The sequence below is a fragment of the Xiphophorus maculatus genome, chromosome 6 (genome assembly GCF_002775205.1).
Source record: "Xiphophorus maculatus strain JP 163 A chromosome 6, X_maculatus-5.0-male, whole genome shotgun sequence".
NCBI lineage: Eukaryota > Metazoa > Chordata > Actinopteri > Cyprinodontiformes > Poeciliidae > Xiphophorus > Xiphophorus maculatus.
In genome coordinates, this window is record NC_036448.1 from 28,058,180 (window position 1) to 28,082,955 (window position 24,776).

At 40.8% G+C, this 24,776-nt stretch overlaps 3 protein-coding genes across 3 annotated transcripts in view; 2 read left to right on the forward strand and 1 right to left on the reverse strand.

The window, feature by feature from the left end:
• The window catches only part of myo10 (myosin X), a 109,682-nt gene extending 101,223 nt beyond the window's left edge, over window positions 1-8,459 (reverse strand). The window contains exon 1 of the mRNA XM_023335262.1: window positions 8,069-8,459. Within this exon, the coding sequence (XP_023191030.1) occupies window positions 8,069-8,089 (21 nt within the window). The 5' untranslated portion in view covers window positions 8,090-8,459. The remainder of the gene's footprint in view (window positions 1-8,068) is intronic.
• Window positions 8,460-11,443: 2,984 nt separating this feature from the next.
• Window positions 11,444-23,608, forward strand: LOC111608868 (tripartite motif-containing protein 16-like). The gene is made up of 2 exons (XM_023335336.1): window positions 11,444-13,168; window positions 21,717-23,608. Exons 1-2 carry the CDS (start codon window positions 11,572-11,574, stop codon window positions 21,773-21,775), a joined length of 1,656 nt encoding a protein of 551 aa, XP_023191104.1. The 5' UTR covers window positions 11,444-11,571; the 3' UTR covers window positions 21,776-23,608.
• Window positions 23,609-23,835: 227 nt separating this feature from the next.
• basp1 (brain abundant membrane attached signal protein 1) overlaps window positions 23,836-24,776 on the forward strand; it is a 46,498-nt gene continuing 45,557 nt past the window's right edge. The window contains exon 1 of the mRNA XM_023335390.1: window positions 23,836-24,110. Within this exon, the coding sequence (XP_023191158.1) occupies window positions 23,932-24,110 (179 nt within the window). The 5' untranslated portion in view covers window positions 23,836-23,931. The remainder of the gene's footprint in view (window positions 24,111-24,776) is intronic.

Consider the following 24,776-nt stretch of genomic DNA (forward strand, 5'->3'; position numbering starts at 1 on the left):
GACCGGCTTCCTGTCTGGGTTTCGGTCTGGACTCGCAGCCTTGACTCTGTTTGGTTTCCCACAGCACCGTCCGCCTCCCTGCAGCACTTACTGCTGCAGCAGCGCGGCCAGCTTTGGGCAGAGCGCAGCCCAACATTTAGACTGCGTGCCTCTTCAACTACGTGTTATTTTAACAGCAGCACTTAAAGCCAGCAGCTGAACTCAGCTGCCTCTTTTCCCACCGGCAGAAATAAAAATGATGTAAGAAATCAGATCCCAACGCTCCGGCGACAGGCTGGTTCCAAACATAACCAGACGGCTGCAGACGTGACATTTATAGCAGAACTGCTGTTAGTGAAGCAGCTTCAGTGGAGAAGTGAGAGAATATATCATCTGTTGTAGTTTTACCCAGTTTACACACAAAGAAAACCAGTTCCCAGGTAGGAACAGGATGACATTCCCAGTAATGAGTCGTGGTGTTTATGCTAATGAGTAGAAATGCTCTCATACGCGACCTCTTGACCCTGAGCATCAACCACCCTGAGGCGCCATGATGGAGGTCAGGAGTGCTGAACTATTTCCTAAGTTGATTTTCCCAGTATATCCACGGCTTCTACTGGTTCCAGCTGATCCAGTTCATCTGTAGCTCACCTAGTTAGCCGTATCTTAAACAGCTGGAAACAGCTGGAAACCTCCTGAGTCGTTTGTTGATTTGAGAAAAAGACTTTGCCTGAAAGTTTTCTACCGTTTTGTCACAAACGTTGTTTCCTCACTGGAGCAAACGCTGAACTACAGACCAGCTCATTTCATACATGCTAGGCTACATGGTGGTTTGGCCTTTTCTCCATAGTTACTGATAATTAGACGTGCACCTTCTCCATCATGAAATATTTAATTACATCTTACTAATCTTGTTTATTAGATATTTGAACATTAACCTTCATATATTAAACATTTTCTCTGCAGCCAGTCCTCACCATGAACAGCTTTTCATCACCGTCTTCTTTCCTCATCAAAATGTTTATGATAAAATTACAAGTTTGTTTTACATCCTCGTTTTTTTTACCCTTTCCTCAGAGAAATCGACTTTATTAGGAGGCTAACGCACAGACAGGTTGTTTTATACGTCCATCATGGTGCAGTGGGACGCTGACATCACGTCAGTGACGCCTGTGATTCATCACAGCAGGAAGTCAAAGAGCCAAAATGATGATGTGCAAAAAGGAGCCGAGGTCAGAGGACGCAGGTGTGACGCACCAAAAAACATCTTTACTGCTGTCTAAAGGTTTTAGGTCGATCAGGATTCTCCCGTCTCAGTTTCGATGGTTTCCAGGCTCATCCTGGGACCTGAACATGGCAGAGGAACTGGACTTGTAGATCGGGTCCTGCCTGGAACACTTTGGGATTTCCCACAACGTGCTGGAACGGAGAAGTCTGAGTTTTATTCCTGGACTTGGAGAAGCAGAAGACAGATGGACGGATGACAGAGGGACGGATAAATAAAGAACAGCAGCCCGGTCTGGAGATCAGCTTATTGTGTTTCTTTTAAAAAGTTTGCTGACATCAAATTAAACCACACAATGGATTCTGACATCAGATGATGCTGTTGCTTCTGCCCCCAACCAGTAAGCTACACTGAGAGGTCATCCAGCAGGAAAAACCAGGAAATGCTGATCTAAAAATGTCACTTCTCCAAAGTTAAGGACAAATCCTTCAGCGCACGCAAAGCGACGACATCAAAGGTCAGAAAGTATGTCAGTCATTTGTGTCTAAAAACGCCTCAGACTCCCAGCAGTTACTCATCAATGTTGTCTAAAAGACCCTGATGAAGACAAAGACCTGAGCAGTTTGGTTGTTCATGTTGGCGTTGGACAGCGGAGGCCGTTTAAATTCCTTCCAGCTCGGGTTTTCGGCTCCACAGGTGTCGTGTTTCAACATTAAAACAGGCCATGAAGCAAAGGCAGGAGGGAAGAGAAACTGTGTGGCTCCGTCATTAAAACGCTGCTGCAGAAGGAGGGCAGGGCTGGCCTTTGTTGCGGCGAGCCGATTAACGGCGGTGATTGGGCCGTTCCTTTTTATGGGTTTTAATGAGAAACGCAGCTGAGGCTTTTAGCAGCAGGAATAAAACCGACTCCTTGAAAACCGGAGCGTGGAGCAGAAGTGGGATTCTCTGGGCTCGTCCGGGTTAAGCAACTTTTCTTGGAATCATAAAGTGCTCAAATATCGTCTCCAGAACTGAGCTTGGACCGCCGGAGCTGCAGCTGCTGCAACCGTTCATGTTTGCTTATCATTTATCTTCGACAGGGTTTATTTTCTGACAGCATAACTGCAACACAGCTGTGCCAACTCGGACTATAAACCTGCATATTCCCACAAACCTCCAACTAACACCGGGATTCGCTGATATTACCCACAATGCATTTCGCTGACAGGAAACATGATCAGGATCATTTTATTTTCTAGACTCAAATTCACTGATTTCTGCATCAAATTTAGGTCAGTTTTGACTCAAAACATTCCCAAAGTTTCTGAGCATCTTTGGGATTTTTATCTTCAAAATATCATAATAATAATAATCTGATATTCAGGAGAAATAAACCGAATGGATACAAAATGATTTGTTTCCAAAAAGCAGAATCAGGTTGGGATGAACGACTCGTCAACCCAGAGACCAGAAACTGGAGGAACTGATTGCAACACCAGGACAGGAGAGTGTTTACTGAAACAACCTGCTGCATTCAGAGCAACAACCAATGATTGTTTCACTTCATTTCTTCAGTCAGTGGCTGATTATTTGTAGTAAAGATGATCTGAGGATTATTTCTCTGATTAATCGATGAATAATTAGATTTAAAAGGTTTTAATGGGAGATTTTACAGAATCTGAACCTGGTGAAGCTAAAACTGTGACTGGTGGAGTTCTGGATTTACAAACAAAGATTTATTTCATGTTAAATGCAAAATGTTTAGATTATTTTGAATATTATATTTCCTGCTCTAACTGTTCTTTTCTTGAATCTGTATAATCCAACTATCATTCTTCAGTTACTAAATTAATTAGCGATTATTTATATAATTCATTCAACACAATAAATCCAACTTTATTTTCATAAAGTTCAGTTTGCAGCTTACAAGAGAAACTTGCTGCTGTTTTTTAAACAGTTTATGGAAATAAATCGTCCGCCGGTCGGCTGCCAAACCTCAGAAAACTACAAATATCAAAACGTTTCATTCAGTTCAGACCCTGACCTGACCTTTGACCTGACCTTTGACCTGACCTTTGACCTGTCCTTTGTAATGTTGCTGAGCGACTTTACTGTCACTAATACTGTGATCACTACAAACACACACCTGAGGCAGAGCTGCTCTCTGATTGGCTAACAGCCGAGGCTCCACGCCTTCAGGTCAAATAAAAACAAACCGACTGACTGCGCCGTGTCAACACACACACTCCAGGTGACACACACTCCAGGTGACACACACTCCGTGTGACACACACTCCGGGTGAAACACACTCCGGGTGAAACACACTCCGGGTGAAACACACTCCGGGTGAAACACACTCCAGGTCAGCGCTAACCGACCCGCTGCCGGCTCGCTATTGGACACAATCAGACCAGAACCAGCCAATCACATCATGTTGCTGTGCAGCCCTTATGAGACTTTAATTAAAACGAGACACAAGTTTAAAAACGTTTCAGACTCGTTTCCTGCAGGAATCTTTTCTTCTTCAGATGGAATTTAAACATGTCTGACGTTTTAATCTGTTGCTTTAATTTTAAAGTTTCTCACAGGTTGGAGAGTCCAGAACCTGAGCCAAGACCAGAACCGACCAACATCCCTCCACACACTCCTCTCCTCCTAAAACTATGATGTCATATTACTGCCACTCAAGATTTAAAAAATTAGTTCATTTCCAACAAAAAGCTCAGAAATGTCTGAGATTAAACTCAGAATTTTTCTACAAAAATCTGGAAATTTCTGAGTTCCAAAAATCAAAAATTTGCAAGAAAAAAGTCTGAAATTTTAAGACTAATCACGAAAAAACAGAGAAATTTCTCAGTTTCAAAAATTTTCCACTTTTGAAATTCAGAAAATGTCAAAAAGTCTAAAAGTTTTGGAATTTTAAAACTGAGAAAATTGCAAGATTTTTTTAGACAATTTCTGAAATTAATCTCAAAATTTCCTCCGTGGTTTTTCTGAATCGGCCCTAATCTGCCACCGTATGAATCCTTTCTTCATGGTGGAGCTGAAATCTGCAGCAGTTTTATGGGTTCGGGTCTCAGCTCAGAACCTTTCCTGTAAAAATCCACCGGGGGAAATTCTGGTTGATTGTCGCTGTGCTGGAAAACGGCTTTTTGTTTAAATGGCAACGTGATGAAAAACGGCGCTGTGGATTTGTGGAAACACTATTTATAGAGGCAGCGCCGGCTCCGGTCCAGACTGTTGTGGCTGCAGCTCAGTAATTAGAGACACGCAGGGTTCTGCTGAAGGTGGTGACACGGCGGTGTCGCTGAGGCCATGCAGCAGCAGAGGTCTGTGTTCCTGCTCAGTGAAGAAAATAACGCTTCCTTTAAACCTGCTGCATTTCTCACCACAGGCAGAAACCCAGAGGAAACATCACACACCCTGCAGCTGAGGCATTTCACACCGGACCGGGCTCACAATGCTGCTGCTCTGTGATTCTGGTTCTGAAGCCAAATGGAAGATAAAGAAAGAAAGTGGAATGAACATCTGTGCAGAGTTTGAGTCCTGCAGAACAAAACGATCTCAGTTCTGCTCAGATTCATCAGTTTCAGTCTCTTCTTCTCTCCTTTTGGCCCAGAGTTTCCAGTTTTACCGTACAAAACGTTCCCAGGCTTTAGAGAAGAATTAAACAAATAAAGCATAAAAATCAAACAAATCCTACAGAAAAACGCAATGAAATAAAAACACTGAGAGGCATACTGTCAGGCTGGTGCAGAAACATCGTCCCCTATTCTCTGATCAAATCATTTTACAGCCAAGCTGCATATTGATGCTAATGGTGAAGATTTTTTGTTCCCAAAAGTTTCTTTTTCCAGCATCTTGGAGGAAAATGTTTAAAAGAAAGTGAGTTTTTGTTGTTTTACTTCAAAATAAAAGCACCAATGTTGGATGAAGTATCACAGCCTCAGTATAAGAACTCCAACTGAACGAGTTTTCTCTGCGTGTGACCGACTGAACAACAACTAAAACTAGATTGTGGCTTTTTAACGTCCATATTTCATGCCACGCCAGGCTCTAACACTTCTGTCCTGGAAAACAAACACAAACACCACAAACTGCTATTTATGACCGGATGCGGATCTGCAGCGACTGTGAAATTATCCCCAACTCTGGGATTTGATTTGATGTTTGAAGAACTGCCTTGCTTCGTGGATCAGGCAGGTCGGATCAGAAGAATAAACTGTAGTTATATGAACCTCATTCTCACAGACTGTAGTTTTAAAAGCAGCTGCTTCACTAATGATGTGACTGAAATAAAATGTTTTAATGCGATGATCCATCAACCAGAACTATAAAGTCAAACTCCAACATCTTTAACTGACTAAATAATCTGCTGGTTTTTGGTTTTAAACTTTCATCACTTCCTGTTGTCATGACGATCCTAAATAATCACTGGAAAGGGGAATAAAATCTTCTGGACAAAATTTGGTATCTTTTAAAGAAAGTTTTTCATTCTTTATCAAATATGATGTCAGACAGTCTTAGAAAATAACAAATAATGTAATAAACTAATACTATAATCATCCTGTGTAGCTTTTACTAATAGTTAATAAGTAAACATGAACAGTTTTTAACTATATTAATTATACCAAAAATAAGCTTTAAAAAACAACAACAGGCTAAAAGCTGAAAAATAATAAAAATATCAAAAGTCTTGATTAAACTTTGATATAAAGTCAGAAATAAAACAATTAACAAGATTCTAGAATATAAACTAAAAGTTTTTGATTAGAGGAACAAATTCTGTTTTACAATTTATTTTATTAATAAAATGTCTATTTTTAAAAGAACAAAACATTTTGAAATTCCTGGATTAAACTTTTTTTTATATTTTGTAAAAAATAAATAAATAAAAAAAATAAACACCAAATATATGAGTGAGGAAGACTTTCTAAAATGCTAATAGATTTTAAAAACTCAGAGGTTTGGATGAGCAGAACTTTAAAAACAGATTTTATTAATTCACAATCAGCTTTATTTAAACTTTATTACAACTAAAGCAGAGAGAATAAAAGTTTCCTTCCAGCTTGCTGCCTGATTCTTCCTCACTTCCTCGAACAAAGAGTCCAGTGCCTTACAGACTGGACTCTTTGTTCCGGTTCTGATCAGTTAGCAGACATAAAGCCAAGCCAACGACATCTGAAACTATTGTGCACGTCTGCCTGCTTCTGGCTCTGAAGCAGGAAAAAACCCGTACCTGGTGGGCCGCAGCGCCGGCGCCACGCTGCACTGCAGGGGAAACGCTCCGGTACCGCACTGTTTGCTTTACACCCGCACCTTTAAGTTCTCATGACCTCTGACCTTTCATTCCACTAAAAACTCCTTCTGGATTTCAAAACCGGCTCAGCACCAATCAGAGCACAGGAAGGGCTGTGAACCAGGAAGTCAGAGTTAACGGCCGTTACAGATCTAGATGAGGTAGAACTGGTTTTAAAATCCGTTTCCCTGCAGCTGAACGACTCGACTCGACTCGCGCTCCACCTGGATGACATCATCACTACCAGGTGGTTCATGATGTAGTAAAGCCAAATGGATCAAACAGCCTCACCTGCTCTGCCAGCACTCATCTCCCAGCCGCTAACTGGCCTAGTTAAAGGAAAACATTTCCAGCAAACGTAAAATGAAATCTATTAAAAAGGTAGAAGTTATTTTATGTCATTCTGAGTTCAGGAGGAATGTGATCAACGGTTCGGTTTGGACAGAATCTCCTCCAGGTTCAGTCAGCAGAGGATGACAGAGTTGGCATCTGAAGAGAAGCGTCAGTCATCAGGCAGTAGCCTGAGCTTCCAAAAGTTCAATCTGTGTTTATGATGTGATTCATCAATTAATTTCTATCCAGGTTAATCAAAATGTTCTGTAAACCATCAGTTTTAACTTTCAAGCATCTCGCATGCTGAGGTCAGCCAATCATCATCAATGCAGAAAACTGAGCAAACTGGAATTATGAAAATAAATGTACTTAATGGAAACATGCAAATTTCTAAACATAAATAAATAAGTTTTGTTTTCTTCATCTTTTTCATATCTGTAAACATTTTGCCAAACTGCAATAAAATCATTTTTTCTGCATCACGTCAGTTTGTTTACAGCAGTAAAATGATTATTTGCAGGCAACTTATCAATTATTGCCCTGGGATTTTGATCACATTTCTCATTTAATGGAAACGGCAAAGAATCTCTAGAAGTTTTGCTGGCATTAAACCTCAGCGACCGTCGCAGAGGTCATGTGTGACTGACCTGCTGAGAATGAAGCAAATGAGCCTCATGCTGACAACGTGGCTCCGTTTCACCTGCATGAAGCTGTAACGGGTTTTAAACGCTCGTCTCCTTCTGCAGTCACTGTCAGGTGCTTCAGAAGCTGCCAGATGACACGAACCTCTACCTGCTTTGACCTGACGCCACCGGCGCAGAACTGCAGGAGAAACGATCAGCTAGACCTCAAAGCATCCAGAACCAGAACCAGAACCGTCACTCATCAGGCGGCTGCAGACCCACTGAGCTTCAGAATCTAATAAAAGCTCTAAGGGACGTTTTTACTCCGTCTTCTCTCTTTATTGGAGGAAACCAGAAAATGAGGTGCGGAAATACCAAAGACCCACTGGGACCGGACCCGAACCGAACCTCGTTTGAGGTACTCCATGTTTCAATGAAACCCCACCGAGCCTCACTGGACCGGGTCAGGGGTTTGTAGAAAATATAAAGTTTTTATAAATCAGCAGGAGGAAATAAATTCAGGATCTAAAATCTCATCACATTTATACGTTTCACAGAAACTATGAGAACCAAGCTGCTGCAGCAGGAGTTTCCTGATCTGCTGCAGCAGCTGCTGCAGCTTTTCTTACCTCTGTGAAGAAGTTATCCATCGCTCCTCTTTATTTTAATCCCAGAGGATTCCCGGTGTGGACGCTGATCCAACTCATTCCAAGGTAAAAGTTTGTGAGAGTTTCAGCGCATCCTCTTCATTCCTGCCAGCCGCTGCGGGATGCTCCTGCCCTCCGTCACATTCACTCTTTGTTTCGGGAGTTTTCATCCGGTGGGAACAGTCAAAGCCCGCCTGGTCACACTCTGCGTCCTGCTCACGGTGCGCCGCGGCTGCGCGTCTGGATCCGACCGAGGTCCGTTTGTCTGGAGCAGAGAGGAGCAGAAGCGGCTCGCCGCGGAAACTTTGGACGCTTCAGTCCGGGACTCCCTGAGCCCGACCCGCCGGACACTGAAGCTCCTCCCCCTGCTCTTCCTCCAGCGGCTCCTCTTCCTCATGTCTCACTGACTCCTCCTGCTGTCAACATGTGGACCAGGAGACACTTTAAACATCCAGCATCCAGAATGGAGGACGACAAATGGCAAGTCAGTTTGTCATATAATCAGGACCGACCGACCAGATATTTACATAAACCATAAAAATAAAAAAACTTTATGTTTTCCGAACTGCCTGACTTTAAATCAGGTTAAGCGTTTCCTGTTTTTGTTTACAGGATTAATACAAGTATTTCTATTTACTAATAGTCAGAATAATATTTTAACATTTACCCTCCCCGACAGAACAACCTGCGGTGGTAATAACTGGTTACATTTACTTCATGTATCATGAATCATTTTGGAAACATTTTATTTTAGGTTTCACTTCAATATATACTTTACTTCTACTTGAGTAAAATGTCAGTTTGAGTTGTGAGTAACTTATCTGAATAAAGAACAAAAATCACCAGAAAGTCCAAAGGTTTTGTCAAAGTGAGACATCCTGTTTGAACACAAAAGCTTTGTTGTTCTAATGTTATTTTCTACTGGTGAACTGGACAAACTTTACATTTTCTTATCTTATTTATGAATTATTTTTATTTTAGTCTTCAAAATACCAAAGTTTGCACATAACTTAATATTTCTTCCATCTGATGATTTGAGTTTATATTATTAAATGATTGATATTTCAATATATTAAATATAATAGAAATATTCTTTATTGTCCTACAGTGGAGAAATTCACACAAAGATAAAAATTCACACAATTAAGAACATCATACTGTACAGTAAAACTGCAACATAAAACGCTATAAAATTAACATAAACCAGTCCAAACAATGTGTAGATGAGGAGGTTAATTTAATAAAATGTGTATTTAAACATTAAAAACAGACTAATTATTATAAGTGACAATAAAATTGTGCAAACAGCAGATAGAAGCAGAAATACTTTACAAAATGTTTAACTTCTTTCCTCTTTCTTGATTGATTTCTTGGATGGTTATTTTTTCTTTAACTTGCATAAAAACATTTTGAAGTAATGAGTTCAATCTTCGTTAATCCAGCCGCCTCTGCTGGATTAACGAGGGGGATTTAAAAGTTACAGTAAAATAATTAGCAGTAATATTCTGGTTCGGCCCGTCATGGATAAACAACATGTTAATTTTTCAAAGTCATATTTTCAGCATGTTATTCAAATCTCAAAGTCCCAAACTAAATATTTAATTCACCAGCTAAATATTTAGTTTACCAAATAAACATCTATCTTTCAAATGTGTTCAAATATGTAAATAAAGGATTATGCAGGTTGGGTCAGACTTACAGCAGGTCTGTTACCTGCAGGATGCAGAGCGTCGCTTCCTGCTGCTTGTTAGGAAAACCTGACATGTTTTATGACATCATGTCCTGGTTCATGTGTCTCTGGGAGCTCCGCCCACCTCTTTGTCTCAAAGGTGTTTTTAAACCTAACGGCTCTACACGGGTCACCGGGGGGGGGGGGGGGGGGGGGGGGGGGGGGGGGGGGGAGACACCGTCACCATAGCAACACCTGACCGTGATGACCTGCAGCTCCGCCTGAGGGTTCAGGGAGAAGCTGCAGAAGCAAGCTCCGCCCTCCTTTAGTCAGACCCTCATTAAGATGGCTGCAAGCTCCGCCCTCCTTTAGTCAGACCCTCATTAAGATGGCTGCAAGCTCCGCCCTCCTTTAGTCAGACCCTCATTAAGATGGCTGCAAGCTCCGCCCTCCTTTAGTCCGACCCTCATTAAGATGGCTGCAAGCTCCGCCCGACATAAAGCATGTTGTCTGTTTCTGAACTGGCTCCCTGTGTCAGACTTGGCTGGCTATCAAAAAATCTCCTGGATGTTTTGTAAACATGATGCACCTTCCCACCTCACTCCCCTCTGAAGACCACCGTGTGACTGTGGAGCAGAGCGCTCCCAAGGACTTGCTCTTAGATAAGACCATCGTATCAGACTGTTGCCTGGGAGACCGCGCTACACGGTTCATGGTCATACACACACATGCACACACACAGCAAACAGATACACTCCATGATTGTCAGCACCTTTCGCTGGCTCCAGGTCTGTTCCTTATTTCTTCATGTTGCTACATGTGCCTATTTTTCCTGATGTATCATTTCTTTGCCCTGTCTGTCCGTTTAGTTACTACTTTTAGAAATTATTTAGTACTTGTTACTTCAGACCACCATTTAACATTACACTTTTTAATTTACTGCTTTTATAAACTATGGAGTACTTATTACTCTACACCAACATTTAGCTTTACACTTTTAATATCAAAACAAGACCTAGAGAAACTCCTGTTAGTTTACAAATCTAGAACAAACTTAGAAAGTACCATCTACTAGATGACCCTGAACAAGAATCAACCATGGAGAAGAACCAACATTTAGTTTTATACCTCACTAATCTTACCTAACATGGAGAACAAACATTTAGTTTCATCAGAACAAGTATCCAGAGAAACTCCTGCTAGTTTATGAAACATGGATTACTTATTCTTACTCTTATTAAACACGGGGAAACAATATGTAGTTTTATACTTTTACATCTTTGTCTTTCTGTTGGTTTGTTATTTTGTTTGTATTTCCTTCTAATTCATGTAAAACACTTTGAACTGTCTTGTTGCTGAAAATGTGCTTTATAAATAAAATGACTTTAACCTGTCAGTGCAAACACTCGTCAAGTCAATTAGTTATTTTTATCTATAGATGAGTGGAATATAATACTCATCTTGATCTAGTTTATGATTTATGTTTAAAATGTTTAAAGTAAGACTAAATATTTGATCCTTGTGAATTTAAAGGTTTTATTTTAAGGTTCAAGGTGAAATTAAGAGAATAAACTCTGTAAATATTAAACTATTGATTGTAAATGAGGAGACAAAGGTTAGATTCCCAGTTCTGCTCCTTGTACAGGCAGTAAAATCCTGATAACCCTCCCTCAGCGTCCTGATTTAAATCTGCTGAAGGTGAAAGCTGATTGGCTGCAGCCTCCCTGCCCTGACACGTCATTCATAGATCAGAGCTCAACCCAGTTTCTGTTTTCAGGAAGTGAAACTCACACAGTCGCTGTGACTGAGAGCAGAAATGGAGCAGAATCAGCCGGACCAAGAAACTCTCTCCTGTTCGATCTGCCTGGATCTACTGAAGGATCCGGTGACGATTCCCTGCGGACACAGCTACTGTATGAACTGTATTAACAGCTTCTGGAATGAAGGTGAGCAGAAGAAGAACTATCACTGTCCTCAATGCAGAGAGAGATTCACACTGAGGCCTGTTTTAAAGAAAAACACCATGCTAGCAGCTTTAGTGGAGCAGCTGAAGAAGACTGGAGTCCAAGCTCCTGCTGATCACCGCTATGCTGGACCTGAAGATGTGGCCTGTGATTTCTGCACTGGAAGAAAACTGAAAGCCATCAAGTCCTGTTTAGTCTGTCTGGCCTCTTACTGTGAGAAACACCTTCAGCCTCATTATGATGTGGCTCCTTTAAAGAAACACAAGCTGGTGGAGCCTTCCAAGAACCTCCAGGACAACATCTGCTCTAAGCATGATGAGGTGATGAAGATGTTCTGCCGCACTGATCAGAAGTTTATCTGCTATCTCTGCTCTGTGGATGAACATAAAGGTCATGACACAGTGTCAGCTGCAGCAGAAAGGACTGAGAGGCAGAGAGAGCTGGAGGAGAGACGAGGAAACATCCAGCAGAGAATCCAGGACAGAGAGAAAGATGTGAAGCTGCTTCAACAGGAGGTGGAGGCCATCAATCACTCTGCTGATAAAACAGTGGAGGACAGTGAGAAGATCTTCACTGAACTGATCCGTCTCCTCCAGAAAAGAAGCTCTGATGTGAAGCAGCAGATCAGATCCCAGCAGGAAACTGAAGTGAGTCGAGTCAAAGATGTTCAGGAGAAGCTGGAGCAGGAGATCACTGAGCTGAAGAGGAAAGACGCTGAGCTGGAGCAGCTCTCACACACAGAGGATCACAACCAGTTTCTCCTCAACTACCCCTCACTGCCAGCACTCAGTGAGTCTACACACTCATCCAGCATCAACATCCGTCCTCTGAGACACTTTGAGGACGTGGCAGCAGCTGTGTCAGAGCTCAGAGAGAAACTACAGGACGTCCTGAGAGACTCATGGACAAACATCTCACTGATGGTCACTGAGGTGGATGTTCTACTGTCAGAACCAGGACCAACGACAAGGGCTGGATTCTTAAAATATTCATGTGAAATCACAATGGATCCAAACACAGCTCACACAAAGCTGGTTCTGTCAGAGGGAAACAGGAAGGTGACAGCGATGAATCAACATCAGTCTTATTCTAGTCACCCAGAGAGATTCACTGATTGGTTTCAGGTTCTGAGTAAAGAGAGTTTAACTGGACGTTGTTACTGGGAGGTGGAGTGGAGAGGGAACATACGCGTATCAGTCGCATACAAGAATATCAGCAGAGCAGGAGGTGGGAATGACTGTATATTTGGAGGCAATGACAAATCTTGGGCTTTATATTGTAACACTTCTCAATTTTGTCACAACAACATCTGGACCTCCGTCTCAGGTCCAGTTTCCTCCAGAGTCGGAGTGTACCTGGATCACAGAGCAGGTATTCTGTCCTTCTACAGCGTCTCTGAATCCATGACTCTGATCCACAGAGTCCAGACCAGATTCACTGAGCCGCTACATGCTGGAGTTCGGTTTGGGTCAACAGAAGGTTCTGCAGAGTTCTGTAAACCCAAATAAATTTCCTCTCTCAGATTTTCTTCTCTTTTGTCTCAAAGTGATTTATAAATCGAGGAAATAAAGATGTTATAAAATGGTCTTAAAGTTTGACTTGTTTCATGTTTTAAAGGAACATTTTCCTCTGAAGTTGTTTCTGTTCTGCTGTTATTAAACTCTTAACCTGAAAACCTTCATGAAACCTCAGATTGTCTGTAAAAACTCTGAAAAGTTTCCTAATGAATGAAAACAGAAGAAAATAAAAGAAATTCGTTCAAATCATCTGAAGTCAAACGAGTCTCTGAGTCGTTTTCATCACAGGCAGAAACTCTGATCACTTTCAGGCAACATAGAGATAAAACCAGATATTTGCTTTTTAAAGAGGGAAATTAAATTATTAAAATATTGAGACAAGACAGAAAATTTTCCCATAAATTCATCTGACTGTCAGGATTCATTTTTTTTTCTAATCCCTGATTTTCTCCCAGAATCTCACAGATTTATAAACTTTGTTTTGTAAAAAAAGACATTTTAATATTCTGTTCACAGTTTGTATTTTGCAGAATGAAAACAATTTTTGCTCTGATGAATCACCAGGTTTTATCCTGGTTTTTCAGGTTCCTGTCATTTAAATCCAAGTTTCACATTTTGCTCCAATAAAATCATTAAAAACATGTTATTATATCCTGACTTCACTCTGGAATTACAGCTGGAAAATTTAATGCAGATTTCCTCATTATAGTCATTAAATTAAGAACTCGGCTTCATTTTTCACACATTAAAAAGCAAAAGTAATTGAAGTTGTTGAGCGTATTTGATCTGTTTTTCACCTTGCATTTGGAAAATCCTTCAGAGTGATCTGTGCTTTATAGTTCAGTCTGAAATGTTGGAGTTTCCTGCTGCAGTTTGTCTGTCATGAACACCTGAACGCAGCAGCGCCTCACAGCTGCGCTGAACGTTTCCTCCTGCAGCCTGAGGCCAGTCTGCCTCAGTGGTAACAACAGGCTGCTCACCTTCAGCACAGAAACTAAAATATTTCTGCTCCTTGTTCCTGCTGAGCTGCAGAAAACAACACAAAGTCATCTGCATTTAAAAATGTATTTATGAAGTTAATGCCAAAGACATGAAGATCAGCAGGAGCAACACGACCTTAACTCAGTTGGTTCCAGATTTCACTGTTTGTTCCCTCATTTATGAGCTATGAAATTACAGATTTTAGTTTTTACTATTAAACTAAGCGCCTCAGTTTATTATTGTATGTTTTGTTAGTATTAGTGACAAAATCAGAATCATTCTGTGACTTATTTACTCTGCTGTTTAAGAAGTTATTGAACTTTTATTTTAATTGTATTAATCTCACATTTGATTGTTTTATGTTTTTAAACTCAGATTTTTTCATAGTGAAAATTAAAAACAAACATTTTTCTTAATTAATTTTGTGTCTTTAAATATTTGAGAAACAGATTATCACTGCTGGACACAAAAGATCTTATAAAAGTTAATGTATGAATGCTTTATTTTCTATCAAAACTCCTTGTTTTCATTTCTAGTTTCCTTAGATTAAAGTTTTCAGCATTTCTTCCTTTAAGGAAAACGTCTTAACTTAACGGTTTGTTTGGGTGAATTGACCCTTTAATATAAACTGGCAGCAGGTTCAGAGTTAACAGGATCTGATCAGAAATCCATCATCATTCCTGCTGGAGGCAGATTAAATGTTTCTGTCCTCTCTGCACCTGGATTATAAAATCCTGGATCCACTTCCGGTTTCTCTTTCTGCGTTTGGAAACAACCAGACATCAGTAGAGACAAAAGCTTCTGGTAAATCTAACATTAGAAAACAAACAGTCAACACACCGGAGATGATGGACGAAAATTGTACAAAAAAAAACAATAAAAAATCTCTAGATCTTTGCAAATGCCGCCCCCTAGAGTCCAACTGTAGGTAATGCAAAGCAGGAAAGAAACATTGATGTTTTTGACAAACTTTAACAAACTATTTTCCCAGAGGTGTTTCTTTCTTTTTAAAGAAAAATTAATAATTAGAAACTACTGAACAATTTCCTTACATGTCAACGTGATATGACGTCACCTGTCATGACGTAACCTGTCAATCATTCTAGGCGGTTTGTCAGGAACTGACCAATCGACGGTCGCTATTTGTCCCGACGCCCCTTTTCTGGAGGAGCTGAACTTCCGTCAACATGTCCGGTCCGTCATCGCTAAGCGCTGCGGGCAGAAAGATTTTAAGGGAAATAACAGGAAATCATGTCCAAAGCTGTCAGTGGGGAACTTGATAATCCGACAGCCGTTACCCAGAGAGTTTAGAGGACGGATTATAATTTGGTAGATTTCCAAAATCTCTGTTTGGATTTATTCCAGGGTTTACTTATATTTCTATTATACTTTGAATTATTCCTCACATGACAATATTTTTATACTGCATCACTTATAAAGTCATTAAATCCTGCCACAATGCAGTAATATTATTAGCAATGCTTTTTAGACAAAGTGGAAATAAAAATTAATTAATTGCATAGATATAAAAAATAATTAAAAACCATTTTAGAAAAAAATGATAGATACAGTCATTGATAGGAATTAAACAATCTGATGCCAGCAGGGATTTAATTCAGCCTGACAAACAGATTCACACAAAAATGTGATGAAATATTCAACACATACTAGTGTGTTTTAATTTTCTGTAAATTTTAACACATTGTGTGTTGAAATGAACACAAAATATGCTTTAAATGTAATAACACAATAGTAAGGGATTCAAAAACATAAAGAAGCATAAAATGATAAAAATCGGAGTATTAACCGGGATATTTCCTGGCTGCTGACCTGACCGCTCAGGATCACTGAGGGGCGGGACAAAGGCTCAGTCTGGGTTCAATTTCATTTAGAAAGAGAAATAAAAATCATGCCATTCGTAAACCTCCCTCTGGTATTTGTCTGGCTGAAAGTCCCACTGACTGAAGATGCAGAAGGGAAAGGAGACGCGTTTCCCTCCTTTCATTTTCTGAGGTTTTCAGTCAAAGCTTGGCAGAGACTCACAGCTTCCACAGGGCGGTGAGTCTACAGCCATTAGATTAGATCTTAGAGATCTGCGTTTTGGTGACTTTTTCAGTTGTTTTCAGATAAAAATGGTTTTGATGAATGTTAAACTTTCTTACGTTAAGAGCCCCCCTCTTCCTGGACTCAAACCCTGATGAACTAGTGATGGGACATCTGAAGCCAGGCTTCCAGGCCGGTACCGAGTAAAAAGGGGGCGTGTCGGATGAAGCCCCGTTTCGGAGCTTGTGTCATATTGAGGAAAATCACGTGATCAACAACAAACGAGGCCTCGCGCTACATCTGCCACGTCATTGCTTCGTTTTGCGTCTCATTTTTCAAAATAAAAGCGCGATGAACCCTGTTGCTTCGCGGCTTGCAGTAGGTGGTTTGGTAGCGCGTCAGCAGAAACGTTTTCATCAGCAGTGGTTGAAATGGAGCCGTGAAAAGAGAGAAAAACCTCTCATATCTGGGAGTATTTTGAGACGACAGATCACAATAAGGTTTGTATAATGTTTGCACAAGATCTGACTACATTTGCACCATTAATAGCAACTTTGTGTTCACTTCCACATCCTTTTATTCCAGATGAAATGTTTGCTGGGTGACAGGCTGTTGGTCTACAACAACACATCATCAATACTTAGGCATTACAGGCCATACATGAAAATAAGCTCACTGCAAACACAGGAGACACCAGCCAGAGTATCACATTATCTCATGTTTTCAATTGTTTCATTCATATCATATATCTATCAGTATATTATTGTGTCATTTCAATTGTTGTATATTTATTCACAGGGTCCAGGAAGCAGGTCTAGATGAGGCTGTGGTAAATGTGACTGTAAAGGATTCCCAACCTTTTCCAGTAGTGGAGGATGAGGGCTTCAGAGAGCTCATTCATCTGCTGGATCCAACCAACGTTCTTCCTACTAGAAAGGTTTATATGTGTAAACAATAACAGCTAATGTGGTCATTGGAAATCATTTCAGTTTTTTAAATGAATAATTTTGCTTTTCATTTTAGACAGTGGAAGAGAAATTCTACAAAACCAAAGAAAAGGCCAAAGACGACATCCACAAGGTGTCTGCCGTCAGCCTGACAGCAGATCTGTGGACGTCCATGAATATGGAGGCGTACCTGGCCATAACATGCCACTTCATTGATCCCAGTGACAAACTGGGCATTGTATCAATTGGACTGGAGCATTTCCCTTCCACTCACACATCTGATAATTTGGCCAGGGTCGTGCATAATCACATGGCGGAGTGGGGAATTACTGATAAGGTGAACTGTCTGGTGACTGATGCTGCAGCTAACATGATTGCATGTGCTAAGGCATTAAAGATCAGGAACTCCATCTGCATTGCTCATGGACTGAATTTATTAGTCCGAAAATCATTTGACCAGATCCCTGTCCTCGGTGACATCCGCGCAAAGGCTAAAGGAATTGTGGCATATTTCCACTCAAGCACCACAGGTAAAGAAAGACTAGAAGGGACTCGAATACAGATGGGAAGACAATCGCAAAAGCTTATAATCGATGTGGACACACGCTGGAACAGCACTTACCTTATGTTGGAACGTCTGTTTCAACAAAAACAACCTGTGGCCGCAGCCCTCACAACACTCAAAACTGATATAATCCCTCTGACTTGTCAGGATTATGAGATCATTGAGGAATCCTTGTTGTTCCCATTTTTCCAAGCAACTGCAGAGCTCTCTGAAGAGAAAAGAGTGTCAATATCCAAGGTTATACCGTTAATGAACATGCTGCACCATGCGGTGCTTACAAAGACGGCAAATATCAAAAATGATGTTTGCAAGACTTCTGTCTGAAACCCTATTGAGGCGTGTCAACGAGCAAGTCGCAAATATCGAATCATTAAGTGTCATGACAATGGCCACATTGCTGGACCCTCGGCTCAAAACTCTTGGTTTTCTCAGTCAAAGCAAAGCACAAGAGGCGGATCGGCGGCTGAAAGCAGAATGTTCTGCACTGATTGAAGCAATGAAGGAGTCCAGCTGCAGGATGCAGGAGATGCAGGAGAAGCACCAGCAGATCTTGTGAGTTTTTATTTATTTTGACATTTTCTTGTGATATTTGTACTACTGTATTTCAGCTCTTGGTGTTGTGTATTATCTGTAATGATTTTTTTTTAGGTGAACTGTGGTTTCTGTTAGATGCTACAGTGGACCAGAAGAGGCGTAGCTCCAATGCCACAGCAGATGCCATTGTTGAAGTGGAGCGATACTTTGTGTCAAGAAAACCCGAGATCATCCCACTTCCCCATGCTGGAGATTTAAGTTTAACAGTAATAATAAATAAAGTTATCTTTAAAATGAATCACTCAAGTGACATCAAGGCCCAACAGTAGACTTAAACATCAATAAAATAAATCTGGTTGTGTGTTGTTTTTGTCTCCTGCAAACTTTGCTTTAATTCTACTTTTTTCTATCTAATCATCAGAAATCAGTCAGACAGAGAGATTCATTAAACAGGAAAAGCAGGTTTCCTGGAAAAAGAGGAAGTAAGTTTCCAGCCTGCAGATTTATAAAAATAAATGAGACTATTCCTTATTTTAAAGCATGAAAGTTTTAAAGAATGAAATCTAAACATTTTGAGTAATTTGATAAGATTCAAAGTAAAATACTTATATTAATATTGGTTTACTTGTAATAATACTTACACTTACATTTGTGGGAACAGTTACAAGAAAAACAAGTAACTGTAACTTTGGTATCAAATAATTAGAATCAGGGATTATTCTTAGTTTCTTTTCAGAAAACATCTGTAATAACTTACATTAAGATTATAATAAGAGTAATTAATAAGTTATGGTTATAAAATCATAAATGAAAGCTAAATCAGAGAAGCTAAAGAAAATAAATGTGATTTTGACATTGAACTTGAAATGGTGTAAAAGGTGTAACTGCAATTAAACATCACTGATATGTTGGAGGTAGATGGGAGGTGAAAGGTGAAAGGTGAAAGGTTACGGGAAAAAAGGGAACTAACAGGAGAGCAGAGATGATCAATGTCTTATTTTTAAGCAGATTGTTGAGCAACGTAAATGTTTCAGAGAAAAGGTTGTGCAGGCAACAAATGTAGGAGGTTGATCAACCCTGAGACATTAGCACAGACATCAGGACATAATGTCTGTAAGACAGTGATGGATATGAGATCATCTGTCTAAGCAGACTGTCATGATTTGGTGGTGAGGCAGAGGCAGCAGACCCAGGGAGAGATGAATAAGATGGTTTAATGAAAATCAAAGTCCAAAAGACCAGATTCACTGAGCCGCTGGAGTTTGGGTTAGGATGACTGGGGATTCTGCAGAGTTCTGTAAACCCAAATATATTTTCTCTCTGACTCTTGATCAGGTTTTATTGTTTTCTGTAACTGCTCTGTTGTTCCTCTTTATCTAGATTAAATAAAGTTCTCTGGATTTCTCGAGCTGAAGGCAGACACTACTTTCCTCTCTGTCCTTCCTACCCATCTTCACCCTGATCTAGTTTATGATTTATGTTTAAAATATTTAAAGTAAGACTAAATATTTGATCCTTGTGAAGTTAAAGGTTTTATTTTAAGGTTCAAGGTGAAATTAAGAGAATAAACTCTGTAAATATTTAACTATTGATTGTAAATGAGGAGACAAAGGTTAGATTCCCAGTTCTGCTCCTTGTACAGGCAGTAAAATCCTGATAACCCTCCCTCAGCGTCCTGATTTAAATCTGCTGAAGGTGAAAGCTGATTGGCTGCAGCCTCCCTGCCCTGACACGTCATTCATAGATCAGAGCTCAACCCAGTTTCTGTTTTCAGGAAGTGAAACTCACACAGTCGCTGTGACTGAGAGCAGAAATGGAGCAGAATCAGCCGGACCAAGAAACTTTCTCCTGTTCGATCTGCCTGGATCTACTGAAGGATCCGGTGACGATTCCCTGCGGACACAGCTACTGTATGAACTGTATTAACAGCTTCTGGGATGAAGGTGAGCAGAAGAAGAACTATCACTGTCCTCAATGCAGAGAGAGATTCACACCGAGGCCTGTTTTAAAGAAGAGCACCATGCTAGCAGCTTTAGTGGAGCAGCTGAAGAAGCCTGGACTCCAAGCTGCTGCTGATCTCTGCTATGCTGGACCTGAAGATGTGGCCTGTGATTTCTGTACTGGAAGAAAACTGAAAGCCATCAAGTCCTGTTTAGTCTGTCTGGCCTCTTACTGTGAGAAACACCTTCAGCCTCATTATGATGTGGCTCCTTTAAAGAAACACAAGCTGGTGGAGCCTTCCAAGAACCTCCAGGACAACATCTGCTCTAAGCATGATGAGGTGATGAAGATGTTCTGCCGCACTGATCAGAAATGTATCTGCTATCTCTGCTCTGTGGATGAACATAAAGGTCATGACACAGTGTCAGTTGCAGCAGAAAGGACTGAGAGGCAGAGAGAGCTGGAGGAGAGACGAGGAAACATCCAGCAGAGAATCCAGGACAGAGAGGAAGATGTGAAGCTGCTTCAACAGGAGGTGGAGGCCATCAATCACTCTGCTGATAAAACAGTGGAGGACAGTGAGAAGATCTTCACTGAGCTGATCCGTCTCCTCCAGAAAAGAAGCTCTGATGTGAAGCAGCAGATCAGATCCCAGCAGGAAACTGAAGTGAGTCGAGTCAAAGATGTTCAGGAGAAGCTGGAGCAGGAGATCACTGAGCTGAAGAGGAAAGACGCTGAGCTGGAGCAGCTCTCACACACAGAGGATCACAACCAGTTTCTCCTCAACTACCCCTCACTGCCAGCACTCAGTGAGTCTACACACTCATCCAGCATCAACATCCGTCCTCTGAGACACTTTGAGGACGTGGCAGCAGCTGTGTCAGAGCTCAGAGAGAAACTACAGGACGTCCTGAGAGACTCATGGACAAACATCTCACTGATGGTCACTGGGGTGGATGTTCTACTGTCAGAACCAGAACCAAAGAGCAGAGCTGGATTCTTAAAATATTCATGTGAAATCACAATGGATCCAAACACAGCTCACACACTGCTGGTTCTGTCAGAGGGGAACAGGAAGGTGACAAGGATGGTTCACCATCAGTCTTATTCTAGTCATCCAGACAGATTCACTAATTATTCTCAGGTTCTGAGTAAAGAGAGTTTAACTGGACGTTGTTACTGGGAGGTGGAGTGGAGAGGGAGAGTTTTTGTATCAGTCGCATACAAGAATATCAGCAGAGCAGGAGGTGGGAAAGAATGTAGATTTGGATATAATGACAAATCTTGGGCTTTATATTGTAACACTTCTCAATTTGGTCACAACAGCATCTGGACCTCCAGATCAGGTCCAGTTTCCTCCAGAGTGGGAGTGTACCTGGATCACAGAGCAGGTATTCTGTCCTTCTACAGCGTCTCTAAAACCATGACTCTGATCCACAGAGTCCAGACCAGATTCACTGAGCCGCTACATGCTGGAGTTTTAGTTGAGTTGATAGGAGATTCTGCAGAGTTCTGTAAACCCAAATAAATTTCCTCTCAGTTTTTCTTCTCTTTTGTCCCAAAGTGTTTTATAAATCGAGGAAATAAAGATGTTATAAAATGGTCTTAAAGTTTGACTTGTTTCATGTTTTAAAGGAACATTTTCCTCTGAAGTTGTTTCTGTTCTGCTGTTATTAAACTCTTAACCTGAAAACCTTCATGAAACCTCAGATTGTCTGTAAAAACTCTGAAAAGTTTCCTAATGAATGAAAACAGAAGAAAATAAAAGAAATTCATTCAAATCATCTGAAGTCAAACGAGTCTCTGAGTCGTTTTCATCACAGGCAGAAACTCTGATCACTTTCAGGCAACATAGAGATAAAACCAGATATTTGCTTTTTAAAGAGGGAAATTAAATTATTAAAATATTGAGACAAGACAGAAAATTTTCCATAAATTCATCTGACTGTCAGGATTCATTTTTCTTTCTAATCCCTGATTTTCTCCCAGAATCTCACAGATTTATAAACTTTGTTTTGTAAAAAAAGACATTTTAATATTCTGTTCACAGTTTGTATTTTGCAGAATGAAAACAATTTTTGCTCTGATGAATCACCAGGTTTTATCCTGGTTTTTCAGGTTCCTGTCATTTAAATCCAAGTTTCACATTTTGCTCCAATAAAATCATTAAAAACATGTTATTATATCCTGACTTCACTCTGGAATTACAGCTGTAACATTTAATGCAGATTTCCTCATTATAGTCATTAAATTAAGAACTCGGCTTCATTTTTCACACATTAAAAAGCAAAAGTAATTGAAGTTGTGTAGCAACACGACCTCGCACTCATTAAATTCTGTTTTCTAATTTTGCATTATGAAGATAAATAAATAATGGTTTCCTTAATCTATAAATATTGACTGTTTCCTCCATTCCTGCTCTGTTCTTCTATTTTTCTCAATTTCTCCCTTTCTGGCTCGTGTATTTTTATAATTCATTATTTCTTCCCTTCTCTTTCTTTCACTAATATTTTGAACTAACACCGTCTGTATTTTATATAAACACCTTTCTTATCTTCATGCCAACTTTTTTCCATGTTTCTATTTTACTTGTAATTATTGCATTACTAGAAACAGAATATTAATTGTTTTGATCATATTAAAAAGCTAGAAATAATCTGATGTATTAGAGTTTATGAAAACAATTAGAAATTCTTCTTTTCAGTCTTCAGTTTTCAGACGACAGTTTTGTTTGAAGAATAAAAATCAATCCTAACCAATCAGGCACTTTGTGAAAAACTAATCACATAAATATAAAATCATGAATTAAATATTATGAGCCACTTTTTACAGTTTCAGTTCCCTCACAAAAACTGATAAATGTGAGTTTGTGCGTTTGGTTCTCACTAGGTTTAATACTTGTGTTATTTTGGGTTGTTAATTATCGTCACTAATGGCTTCCCATACCAGTTCTTTCCTCAGTTGTCCGATTGCCTGTGTTTTGGTTTAGATTCTTTTTTACGTCCTTCCGGTCAGTTCGTGTTCATCGGTCACATTCCTTCAGTTTTCCTGCTCAGGTTTTCCTCCAGCTGTTCTGTGTCCTGATTGGTCAGACCTGCTGCTCATGTCATCAACCTCTCAGCTGCTGCAGATTCTTCTCTTCCTGTCTGATGTCCTCCAGCTTCTCCACATGTTTTATTTCTTAAACTCACTCTGGTTCAAATCCACATCCATTCTGTCCCAGTTTGATCTGCTGAGGGTGAAATGTTGCATCAACAAGTGCATCCAGCTCACCAACAGGTTCCCAAATCACATCCATGCAGCCAACTGAAGGTGGCGCTCGAGTGCAACAAAACACGCAGCCAAGCAGAGTCTGGACGGAGTTCAGTGGAACAGTTTATTCCCCTCCAGTGAGCTCTTCAGGGTCTGAGTAAATATTTGCACCTGCTAAAAAAAAAAAATCTCTGCAGCAGAAAAACGCTGAAAATCTTTTTCTTCTGCTTTCAGACGAACAGATTTGACTCCTTCCCTCCCAACAGGTAGAATCTCATTCAGCTGCTGCAGGAGTGAAAATTCATTCACATTCCGGTCAATTTAACTGCTTTCATAGTTTCACTGAAACTGTTGCGAAGTTAAAATGCATGAATCACAAACGAGGAGCGCAGAGACAAACACAGTCCGCTTCCTCAAACGGTGAATTTTTACATGGCGCTTCTGCACATTGTCCGCGCGTGCACGTGCGATCGGGATGCGTGTGCGCGCAGGCGGAGGACCGCCGAGCTGCAGCCGAACGGTGAAGCAGGCACAAGCCGCCGAGCGCGCAGGGAGAGCCGCAAACTGAGACTGAGGAGCGCAGAGGGAGCGTCAGAACTTCAGTCCGCACGGTAAGAGCCCCGCATGCCGCGCCCGGCTCCCGGTTATTTGCCCCTCAGGAAGCTCCTGACGCCTCTGGGGTATTTATTTTTTCTACCTTTTGTCTCTTTTCTTCCCTCCATGTGTCTCCGTGAGGCGGACGCACGGCGCGCTGCTGAACGGAAACAATCAGACAAAAGACGCAAAAGGTTTTATGACATAAAGTCAAAGAAAAGGGTTGGAAATGTTTTGGGAAATTTCAAAATTAAAGTTTAAAATGTCCAAAATGTGCACGCGCTCTGAAAAGGGGTGTGTCGGTCTGGAGTAACGCGCTCGAGCTCCGCCGCTTTTTTACACTTTTATTGATGAAAATGCGCCTTTACGCGCTGCGTTCAGGCTCCATTAGTAATTTTTATTAATTGAATCAAAGTTGTCTGATGTTTCCATCGATCCCGTTTCCTCAGGCTGCTGGGATCAGATCAGGGCGGCGGATGCTGCTTGATTCCCCCAGAATTAAAGCTCTTCCTCGGTGTCTGGATTCATGTTTCTCTCACTCTGCGTCTCTAACCGCGTTATGTCACGATTCCGATGAATTATTGATGCCACATTTCTTTTTTTATTGCTCTGGGAAGAGAGAGGGGGAGGATGGAGGGTGATGGGGGGTGGAGGTGGAGGTGGGGGTTCGGATGGAGGCTGAT